The sequence below is a fragment of the Rhincodon typus genome, chromosome 18 (assembly GCF_021869965.1).
Source record: "Rhincodon typus isolate 14 chromosome 18, sRhiTyp1.1, whole genome shotgun sequence".
Classification (NCBI taxonomy): domain Eukaryota; kingdom Metazoa; phylum Chordata; class Chondrichthyes; order Orectolobiformes; family Rhincodontidae; genus Rhincodon; species Rhincodon typus.
Window position 1 is genome coordinate 58,713,170 of NC_063349.1, and position 12,220 is coordinate 58,725,389.

Consider the following 12,220-nt stretch of genomic DNA (forward strand, 5'->3'; position numbering starts at 1 on the left):
GGGCTAATGGTAAGATTCTTGGTAGTGTGGATGAGCAGAGAGATCTCTGTGTCCATGTGCATAGATCACTGAAAGTTGCCACCCAGGTTGATAGGGTTGTTAAGAAGATGTACGGTGTGTTAGGTTTTATTGGTAGAGGGATTGAGTTTCAGAGCCAAGAGGTCACGTTGCAGCTGTACAAAACTCTGGTGCAGCCGCACTTGGAGTATTGCGTACAGTTCTGGTCACCGCATTATAGGAAGGATGTGGAAGCATTGGAAAGGGTGCAGAAGAGATTTACCAGGATGTTGCCTGGTATGGAGGGAAGGTCTTATGAGGAAAGGCTGAGGGACTTGAGGCTGTTTTCGTTAGAGAGAAGGTGGTTAAGAAGTGACTTCATAGAGACATACAAGATGATCAGAGGATTAGATAGGGTGAACAGCGGGAGCCTTTTTCCTCAGATGGTGATGGCTAGCACGAGAGGACATAGCTTTAAATTGAGGGGTGATAGATATAGGACAGATGTCAGAGGTAGGTTCTTTACTCAGAGAGTAGTAAGGGCGTGGAATGCCCTGCCTGCAAAAATAGTAGACTCGCCAACTTTAAGGGCATTTAAATGGTCATTGGATAAACATATGGATGATAATGGAATAGTTTAGGTTAGATGGGCTTCAGATTGGTTTCACAGGTCGGCGCAACAACGAGGGCCGAAGGCCTGTACTGCGCTGTAATGTTCTCGTTCCACAAAACTTGAAAGAAATCAATTTTTCCATGACCCATCCAAGAAATATTAAACATAAGGCACCTTTTGGACTCTAGTTCATCAGTGCAAAAAAAAATATATTTTCGGCATCCTTCAGTGGAAATGCTGAGTGGGTGATCCATTTTTGCCCCTGCCAGAGGTCTCCAGCATCAGAGGTTTTAGTCAATTTGATTCACCCCACCTGAAATCAAGAAACCGTTCAAAGCTCTAGATAATACAAAAACTGGGATCCTTGACAACTTTCCAGCAATGTACTAAAGAATTATGCTCCAGAATTTACCACACCCCTATTCCAGTCCAGTTTCAATGCTGGCATATGATCCAACTAATTACTGCTCCATCAGTCTGCTCTCAGTCACCAGTAATTTGCTGGAATGTGTTATATTAAACAGTACTTGCTCAGCAATAACTTGCCTGCCAGTGCTAGCTTTGAATTCACTCAACTGCTGAGGTCACTATAGTCTTGGTTTAAATGTACATAAAAGACTGAATTCCAGAGTGAGGTGAGAGTGGCTGCCCTTGATGTCGAGGCTGCATTTGACTGAATGTGACATCAAGGAGCCTTAGCAGAACTGGAATCAATGAGAAAACTCTGCTGGCTTATGTCGTATTTGGCACAAAAATTGTGGTTGTTGCATCTCAGCTTTGGGACGTTTCTGCAAGAGTTCCTCAGGGTAGTGTCCTCGGCTCAACCATCTTCATACGTTCACAAAATGTAGAGGCAGAATTCCGCCATTTGGCCCATCGAAGTCTACTCTGCCGTTCAATGATGACTGGTATGCTCCTTCAACCCATTACCAATTAAAAATCTGTAACTCCTCCTTAAATTTACTCACTGTCCCAGCATCCACTGCTCTTTGGGATAGTGAATTCCCCAGATTCTCAACCTTTTGGGAGAAGTCGTTTCTCCTCAATGATGTTTTAAATTTTCTACCCCATATCCTAACACTATGACCCGTCATCCTAGGATGCCCCACAAGAGGAAGCATCCACTCCACGTCTATTTTATCTATATGTTCTATCATTTTGAAGACCTTAATTTGATCTCCCCTCATTCTTCTAAATTATAGAAAGTATAGGCCTAAACTGTTAATCTCTCTTCATACAACAAACTCCTTATCTCTGGGATCAATTTAGTGAAGCTCTGAGCCACCTCCAGTACCACTACATCTTTCTTGGAATAAGGGAACCAAAACTGAGGACAGTGCTCCAGGTGTGGTCTAATCAATGCCTTGTATAGTTGCAACAATACTCCCTTACTTTTATATTCTATTCCTTTAGCTATAAAAGCCAACATTTCATTTGCTTGTTTTATTATCTGCTGTACCTGCATGCTAGTTTTCTGTGACTCATGAACAAGGATGCCCAGATCCCTCTGCACTGGAGCACCCCAAAGTGTCTCCCCATTTTGATCTGCTTCATCAATGGCCTTCCCTCCATCACAATGTCAGAAGTGGGGATGTTCAAGATGGGCAAGAAACATTCAAGCCACACATGCCAGGCATTGACTATCTCCAATAAAAGATATCTAGCTGCCGCCCCTTGACATTCAATGGTGTTACCATCACTGACTCCCTTAGTATCAACATTGAGTGTTGACATTGACCAGAAACACACAAAATAGGAGCAGGTCATTCTGCCCTTCAAGCCTGCTCTGCCATTCAGCATGATCATGGTTAATCATTGTAATCCAGTACCCTGATCGTGTTTTTTCCCCGTATCCTTTGATCCCTTAATCCTAAGAAGTGTCTCTACGTCCTTAAAAACGTGTTTTAGCATGGACCATTTTCTGTGGCAGAGAATTTCAAAGACATTCACCATTCTGGGTACAGAAATTTCTCCTGTCTCAATCCTAAATGGCCTACACCATTTCCTTAAACTGTGATTACCTCCCTGTTACCTCAGATTCTCCAGCATCTGCAGTTCCTACTATCCCTTAAACTGTGATCCCTGGTTCTGGTGCCTGTTGTCAGGAACATCCTTCCTATGTTTATGCTGTCTAGTCCTGTTAGAATGTTGTAGGTTTCGGTGACATCTCCCTTTTATTCTTCTAAGCTCTGTATAGTTGTGACTCATCCAGTCTGTCTTCATATCTGTCCTGCCATCCCAGGAATTAGTCATTTAACGTCATTTGGTACCGGGATCTGCACTGTCACTTTGCCAGTTGATCTTGCTGGTATTGCACATATCGTGCAATAGTTGGAAGTAGAATCTGCATCCACCTGCATCTCCCCTTGCTGAACACCAAAGAATTAATGTACAACAGAGCTGAGTTAATGGATGGTTTATAGTAATGCTTCAGTATTGTGGGTGGTTATGACTAAATGCAGTTTATTTCAAGAGATCAGCATGGATCTTTCACATAACTTGATCTCCGTCTGCTAAATTAATATCACTGGTATTTATGCAAGTTTGAGTCAGTTCATTCAATCATCAGTGCAGAGCATTTCAAAGATATCCCAGGTCTTCATTTGTTTTAAGCACTGGATTGCATAATACCACTTTGTTCAGAACTTTAATCATGTTCTAAAGCCCTAAACAACTAAAAATTATGCTCTTAAGTTGTTTCAGTCAGAAAAGTTTTTTGCTGAAAGAATTCTTAACCCGCTGCACAAAGGTATTTATGCTAACTTGTAATGCTGTAAGCCATTTAATGAAATACACTGTGTGTTCCACAGAGATGCTAAATGGAATTTGAGTATATTCCAAAATGATTTGTTGTGCACAGGAACTCTTGGCTTCATCCACATTGCAGTGCTTCCATTTAAAATGGTCATCTTTGGTTAATAACATACTGATGCTGTTTTGGCTTATTGCTTGTGTATGTTTTTCTTTTTAGAGTTTTACTTTGGAATTTAAATTTGAGCCAAATGAATATTTCACAAATGAAATACTCACAAAGACGTACAAAATGAGGTCACAGCCTGATGAGTCAGACCCTTTCTCTTTTGATGGACCAGAAATTATGGGATGCACAGGGTAAGCAGGCTTTTTAACTTGTGTGAAATATGTTAAGATTAACAAAAGTTGTAGCTGATACATCTTTGCTGTCTTGAATTCAAAACCTGGAAGAATTGTTCCAGTGGAAAGGGTACTGAGCTATCAGACTTCTTTTCCTCAGCCAGATGCAAAGATATGAATACAATAAGAATGGAGTTCTACTGAATTCAGGAAAAGGGATTGTGAAGAAAGTGCACAGTTTGACATAAGAAATGAGGAGGTATTGGAGGCTCTGACAAACTTAAAAACTGTCAAACTCCTGGCATGGATGAATTGCGTCCCAGCCCGCTGAAGGAAGTGATCCAGGAAATTGCAGGGACTCTGACAAATTTTTGGTTCCTCTCTGGCCACACGATGAGCCAGAGGACTGGAGGACAGCCACTGTGGTTCCACTTGTTCAGATGGGTGGTAGAGATTAGCCAGGAAATTACAGACTAGTGAGTCTGTCAGCAGTAGGAAACTACTGGAGAAATTCTCTTCTTCAGAACTTAATATTCACTTGGAAAGGCGTGGTTTAATTAAGGATAGCTAGCATGGCTTTGTCAGAGAGCAGTCATCCCTAATAAATTCATTAGAATTTTACAAAAATGTGATCGTGTGTGGATGGTAATTCAGTTGATGTAGTTTATATAGATTTTTAGCAAAGCTTTTGACAAGGCCCCACGTAGAAGAAAAAGATGTGGAATTGAGGGGAACTTGGCGAGATGGATCAGAAACTGGCTTAGTAACAGTTCAAAGAATAGTACTAGAAGGCAGTTTGAGTGACTGAAGGCTGGTGTCCAGTGGTGTACCATAAGGATCAGTACTGGGACCCTTATTTGTTATATACATAAATGAGAGAGATGAAAATGTTGGAGGAATATTAAGCAAGGGTGTCAAGATTGGTAGGGTGGCTAATAGTGAAGAAGATAGTTGTAGGTTGCAGGAAAATGTAGATGGGTTGGTCAGATGGGCAGGCCAATGGCAAATGGTATATAACCTTGATAAGTGCAAGGTGATGCACTTTGGAAGAAGAAATAAAATGAGGGAGTCAAGATCCCCTGCAGAGACTGAGAAACACTACATCGGACAAACAGGAAGGAAACTAACAACAAGAGTACATGAACACCAACAAAAAGACACGACCAATACTCACTCATCTCAATCCACATGGACAAGGAGAACCACCAATTCAACTGGGACAACACCAAAATCCTGGGACAAGCTAAGCAGAGACAGGCACGGGAATTCCTAGAAGCCTGGCACTCCACAAAGAAAGCCATTAATAAACACCTAGAACTCGACCCCATATACACTCCACTATGAAGGAAAACCGGAAATGAGGCAATCTAGCTCAACAGACTCGAGTTTAAAAACCAGGTGGGAAAACACTGATGCTTCATCGGAGGCTGCAGTAATGATGTTACGCAGCGTGGTAACGAAACGTCTGCGGAACAACAAACTAGCTCGGCGAGCCAACCAACCTTAACACCCACAACCCGAGCTACAAATCTACTCCAAAATGAGGGAATATTTAATGAAAGGCAGGACATTGGGTAGCTCAGGAACTTGGGGATATTGGGTTAAATTATTCGGATTCCTGACTCCAGAGCACGTCCAAAGGATATTTAGGAAGACGTGTGGGGGATACTTGCTTTCATCTGTCGTGGCATAGAGTATGAGAGCAAGGAGATAATGTTGGGGTTGGTCATGCCACAGCTAGAGTAGTTTTGGTCACCTCACTACAGGAAGGATGTGATAGCACTCGGGATATGGAGGAGGTTCACCAAGATGTTGCCTGGATGGAGAAATTGAGCTTTAAGGAGAGACTAGATAGGCTTGGATTGCTCTGTTTAGAGCAGAGAAGACTGAGGGGGACATGATTGAGGGGTATGGACAGGGTGAGTATGGAACACCTGTTCTCCTTGGTTGAGGGGTCAATCATGAGGGGACAAAATTTTAGGGTAAGGGGCTGGAGATTTGTGGGTAGGGGAATTAATTTTTTTTTCCCTACTCGGGTAGTGGGAATCTGGATAGCACTGCCTGGGTAGGTAGTGGACGCTGAAACCTTAAACCTTTAAAAGAATACTTGAAAGAACTTGAAATATCATAACATTCAAGAATATTGTATAAATGTCAGAAATTAGGATTAGTTTGCCTTTAATGGTAGTTCTGTTGGTGTAGTCTTGATGGGCCAAAAGACATTTTCTGCGCTGTATGACTGAATATGTGAAACACAGCAGAAAAGGTTCAACACCTTTTGGCACTTCTTTTAATCAATTTTGAGCATCCACTTGGATTGGAACAAAAGATAGGATAGTTATAAGGTGTCTTCACTTAAAATCAGGGCTACTATCAGTGAAGCATTTAATTTTCTGTAGGAATCTGTTAAAACTGGAGTGAGACCTTCCATTGCAAAGAAAATTAAAACACAGTCCTGTACCCTCTTAATCGAAATATTGCTAACTGCTTTATATGTAGCTGAATTCTTGCATTAGCATATTAAATAACTTAAAACCAAGGTACATTTTCTTTTAATGGTAATTAATGTTAAATTGATCAGTCTTCATTTAGTGAGAGGTTGGTCTACTTGCACTGGCTGACTTTGGACACTAGATGGAACCCAAGACCTCTGTTTGAATTCAGACTTGTAAGAGAATGAGGACGTGAATGTGGTACTCTGAATTACAGCAGATAGCCTGGCTTCTCAACACAGCTAGTTCACTGTTGTTCATCTTCAGTATAGGCAGGAGATCTTGACTGCAATGTTGCTCTCTCCCTTCCTTTCTTCTATATTCCACTCACATTAAGTCATAGCCTTTCCAAGGCAATCTCTGCTTCTAAACCTGATAGTTACCTTGTCAACTCACCCCTATACATATGATCATGTATATGTGTACTTTTCATGGCTTTTTAAGCAAAAAGCTGTTCCTATCTTCCTATCTAACTCAACAAACTTTGTTGAATATTCATTTCCTAATGAGTCCACTTTGTAACTCTTCATGGCTCAAATCTTCTGATATGGTGAAAGGCCTCTGACTTGAGCTTGTTGCTATTGTGCATTCGGACCCTGAGGATGTCATCTTCTGAGCACATCCTTGCTACATGGCTGCCAATTTACACTGCTTAAATTACATGGAGATTGGCCAAAACTCTGTTGATTTGTGACATTTGCCTTTTATATGTCCTATTTGCTTTGGAACCTTTCCTAGAGGGTTTAAAGCTTGCTGAGCATGATAACGTATTTCACGATGGTTTTCACTAACTTGGTTTTAAACTACAGCAATTCCTTCCTCAGTCCTTTGTGCAATCAAAAATAAAGTAGAAAATAAAACAAAGTTTCAGCCTTTACATGATTATAATGCAGTTATAAATGACAATGTGATAACATATTCAAAAACAAACAATCCCTTTATTCAAAGAGAAGGAAGAAGTGTAACTTTATTGTATCACACATTAACCACAAGTTTGGCCCATGTCCAAAACAGTAAAATAGCCCAAAATTACTCTGTCGTCAGCAAGTTTCAAATGGGTAAAACAGCTGTTAACTCATAGAAGAAAGTGAATCCATTCACAAAAACAAATTGGTGTGACAACTCGGAAGATCTCATAGAAAATAGGTGTGGGAGTGGGCCATTTGGCCCTTTGAGCCTGCTCCACCATTCAATATGATCATAGCTGATCATGTAAACTCAGTATCCCATTCCTACTTGCTCTTCATACCCCTTGACCCTATTAGCTGCAAGGGCCGTGCTCAGCTTCCTTTTGAATGTACCTCATGAACTGGTCCTAGCAGCTTCCCTGTGGGAGAGAATTCCACAGGTTCACAAGACTAAAGAAATTCTTCCTCATCTGTCAATAGTACTGAAGACTTGTGCTCCAGAACTAGGCATGCCTCTGTTCCAGCATTACAACATCTATCCAACAATGTAGAAACTTGCCCATGTATACAAATTGAATCTGACTGCTCTCAGTCTAGTCTCAAACATCACCTAAGTGATGGAACAGGACATCAACACTGCAATGAATGATTCATTAATTGCAAAGAAATTAAAAAGGTGAAGTTGCATAGTCCAGAGGATCATAGTGCTGCTTTCTCGTGAGTGAGTGATGACTGGTTAATCTAAGGGTCACCATGCCTCAGGCGAGAGTCAGGTTGAGAAGGTAGGATTTTCATGGTGACATTGGCCAATGCGGGAATTGAACCCATGCTGTTGACATCACTCTCTTCGCTCAAAACCAACCAACCAACTGACCTCAGTTTGTGGGATGTGGCTGTCGCTGGCAGGGTATTCATTGGCTATCCTTAGTTGCCCTTGAGCAGATAGTTATCAGCTGCCTTTTTCACCACTGCAGTCCATTTGGTATGGGTAAACCCACAACTGTTAAAGATCGGATTTCAGGATCTTTACTTAGTGACGCTGAAGGAACGGCAGTTTATTTCCAAGTCAGGACGGAGTGGCTTGGAGAGGAACTTGCAGGTGATGGTGTTCCCACTTATCTGCAGCCATTCACCGTCTAGATAGGAATGGTCATAGGTTTAGAAGATGCTATCTAAGAATCTTTGGATTTCTGTTTGTTGGTTGGCACCATATCCACCACTCTCAAAATTCACTCCGCCCTCCACGGATGGACAAAGGCAGCTGTGTGTACCATTTACAAGATGCACTGCAGTAGTTCTCCAAGCATCTTTTGGCAGCACCTTTCAAACCCACAACCTCCCTCACATAATAGGGAAATGGCTGCAGAAATGCGGGTGCACCGTCTCTGTGTTATCCTCTGAGTGCAGCACCATCTTTCACCGTCACTGGGTTAAAGTAAGGACCACCTTCCTTGACCTGCCCACTGTTAAATTCTGTTTCAGCACTTAGTGTTATGTTGGAATTGTATAAAAAGTTGGTTAGATTAACGTTAGAATATTGTGTGCAGTTCTGTATTCTGCATTATGGGAGGGATGTAATTGTACTGGAGAGGATGCAGAGGAGATTTACCAGAATGTTGCCTGGGCTGGAGTGTTTGAGTTATGAAGAAAGATTGGGCAGGCTGGGGTTGTTTTCCTTGGAGCAAAGGGGACTGGGGTGGGCATGATTGTGATGTATAAAATCAAGGGATATAAATAAGATTTTAAACTCAACTTTTAAAGAAAACCTGGAAACAAGATTCTAATGATGACCATGAAACGATTGTCAATTGTAGGGTAAAACACATCAGGTTCAGTAATGTCTTTTGGGGGAGGAAACTACCCTCCTTACCTGGTCTGGCCTACATGTGACTCTAGACCCACAGCAATAGGGTTGATGTTTAAGTGCATTCGAGACAGTTAGGGATGGGCAATAAGTACTGGCTCAGCCAACAATGCCCATGGCATGTAAATGATTTTTTTTTAAAATTAGCATAGACAGGAAGAAACTGTGTCCTTGATTGAGGGATCAGTGACCCAGGCATAGATTTAAGGGAAGGAGCAGGATATGAGGAATTGTTTTCTTATTGATGGTGGTGGGAGTCTGAAACTCACTTGACTTTACAGTGTAAAGTTTCTGAGGAAGGGTCACTGGACCCGAAATGTTAACTCTGGTTTTTTTTTTGTTTCACAGATGCTGCCAGACCTGAGCTTTTCCAGCACCTTTATTTTTATTTACAGTGTAAAGTTTGGTTTTTCTAACAAGTGATCATCGGTATATATTTGCTTCATGTGCTTTCTGCCTCCTACCATAGTGGCTGTGCTGCCTGGGGAAAGTGGGTCACCGGTCATTGGCTAACTTGCTACTTTGATCTATTTCTGTTGTAATCCTTTAGGTCTGCATTTGTTCCTAATGTAGAATGGTAAAAGGTGAAGTCACCATACGGATGTGTGTTCTCATTATGGAGAAATGACTAGTGGTCTAACCTGAGGGTCACCATGCAACGGGCAAGGGATAGAGGTTGAGAAGGAGAATCGTTCACAATAACCTTAGCTGGTGCAGGATATGAACCCATACTATTGCATCACTCGTTAAACATTCATTCAGCAAAATTGAGCAACCCCCAATATGGAATTAATTCTTTAGTGGAAATAATTTTTGAAATTTAGACTGGCCAGGCTGATATTTGATACCTATCTCTAATTGCCCTTGAACTCAGTGGCAATTAGAGGACAGTTAATAGGCAACCTTACTGCTGTTGGGTCTGGAGTTACAGGCTTGAGTGGGTAAGGAAAGTAGTTTTTTTTTTCTCCAACAGGCACTTGGTGAATAAGACGGGTTTTATAACTCTCAGTGAAACTGTCATGGTGACCATTACTGAGATGAGTTTTTCACGATCTCAAAATCCCAGAATTGTTCTAACTCTTGGCCTTCTCTCTTCCTCACCCATGCATCATCCTTTGGGGAAGAGGAGCTGTAATATTAAAGAACTCCTTCACTAAGGTAGAGGTTGAAGTAGTTAAATCCAAAGCTGGGGTCCTTAATCTAAATAAAGGGAGCTACAAGGGTGAAAGGTGTGAATTGGCAAGGATGGATTAGGGAACTTTACACTAAGCAACGTGCATGAATTGCAACAATTATTTGTTCCTATTTGATGCAAAAATTAAAGGAAGATGTCTCATCTATGTCTTAAGAAATAATTTAGGGATAGAATTAAACCTAAACAGGCGACATATAAAATTGCCAGGAAAAAATGGTAGCAGGCCTGAGCATTGGGAGCATTTAGAATTCAGCAAAAGAAACAAAACGATTGGTCAAAACTAAGAAAATTTCAAGTATGGGTAAAATTGTAGAGGACAAAAACACTGTAAAAGCTTCTCTGTATATATGAAGAGAAAAGGTTAGCAAAGACAAATGTACATCCTTTACAGTTGAAAGCCAGGAGTAATTATAATGGGAGGCCAAAGAAATGGCAGAAGAATTAAAAGCATACTTTGGTTCTTTGCTCACCAAAGAGGGGACACATAATCTCCCCATAAATATTAGGGAACAGTGGGTCTAGCAAAAATGCAGAATTGAAAGGATAGAGGAGTCTAGAACTAGAGGGCATAGGTTTAAGGTGAGAGAGGAAACATTTTAAAATGGACCTGAGGGGCAACTTTTTCAGAGGATGGTGCAAGCTGCCAGAGGAAGTAGTAGACGCTGGAACGGTTACAGCACTTAAAAGGCATTTGGGCCAGTACATGCATAGGAAAGGTTTAGTGGGATATGGACCAAACACAGGAAAATGGAACTAGTTCATTTTAGAAAACCTGTTTGGCATGGCCAAGTTGTGCTGAAGAGCCGGTTTCCATGCCATATGATTCAGAGTAAGAAAATGATGCTGGAGAAATTAATGGGGTTAAAGGCTGGCAAATCCCCACAGTCTGATTTACATCCCAGAGTATCCTAGGAAATGGCCTCAATACTGGATGTATTACTGGTCATCTTCCAAAATTCCATAGTCTGAAGCAGTTCCTACAGATTGGAAAGTGGCAAATGTAACCCCATTATTTAAAGGGGGAAGGGGGTCCAGGGAGATGAAAAAAGAATTACAGACCAGTTAGCGTAACATCAGTATTGGGGAATATGTTGGAGTCTATTGTAAAAGATGTGATAACAATGTTTAGAAAGCATAGGATGGGACAAAGCAAATGCTCATACACATGGATGCAATACAACGTAGCTAAACATGAAGTGGTACACTTAGTGTGAAAAACTGACTATTTAAGTGGTGATATATTGGGATTTGGGTGTACCAATTAATGAAATTAGACAAGTGCAACAATGCTATGTTGCTCTTCATTGCAAGAGCATTTGAGTTCAGATTTGGGGATGTCTTAATGCAGTTATAGGTGGAGGGGCCATAACTTTTACAGGAGCAGATTTAGGCCATTTGGCCCATTGAGTCTGCTCCTCTGTTCTGTAGGCTACTATAGATAGGTAGTGCTGAGGAAGCAGGGCGGCTGCAGAAGAATTTGGACAGTCTAGGAGAGTGGGCAAGAAGTGTCAGTTGGAATACAATGTAGGAAAATGAGAGGTTATGCACTTGGGTGATAGAGGGTAAATAGGAAAACGCTACAGATTTCTGAAGCACAAAGGAACTTGGGAATCCTAGTTCAGGATTCTCTTAAAGTTAACATGCAGGTTCACTTGGCAGTTAGGAAGGCAAATGCATTGTTAGCATTCATTTCAAAGGAGCTAGAATGCAAGAGCAAAGGTGTATTACTGAGGCTGTATAAGATTTTGGTGTGACCACATTTGGAATATTGAGTAGTTTTGGCCCTTGTATCTAAAGAACGAGGATGTGCTGGCATTGGAGGTGGTCCAGAGGAGGTTTACAAGAATGATCCTGGAGGTGCAGGGCTTGTCACATGAGTAGTGGTTGAAGACTCTGGGTGAGTACTAGATAGAGTTTAGAAGAATGGCAAGGGATCTCATTGAAACTTTACGAATACTGAGGGGCCTGGATCAAGTGGATGTGAAGATGTTTCCAGTAGTAGAAGAGACTAGAACCAGAGAACACAGCCTCCAAATGAAGGAATGACTGTTTAGAATG

General features: G+C 41.4%; 1 protein-coding gene across 8 annotated transcripts in view; it reads left to right on the plus strand.

The window, feature by feature from the left end:
* The window catches only part of nap1l1 (nucleosome assembly protein 1-like 1), a 164,022-nt gene that overhangs the window by 63,015 nt on the left and 88,787 nt on the right, over positions 1 to 12,220 (plus strand). For all 8 annotated transcript variants that reach the window (XM_048608043.1, XM_048608042.1, XM_048608039.1 and 5 more), the window contains exon 6: positions 3,582 to 3,721. In XM_048608043.1, coding sequence (XP_048464000.1) covers positions 3,582 to 3,721 — 140 coding nt within the window. The remainder of the gene's footprint in view (positions 1 to 3,581; positions 3,722 to 12,220) is intronic.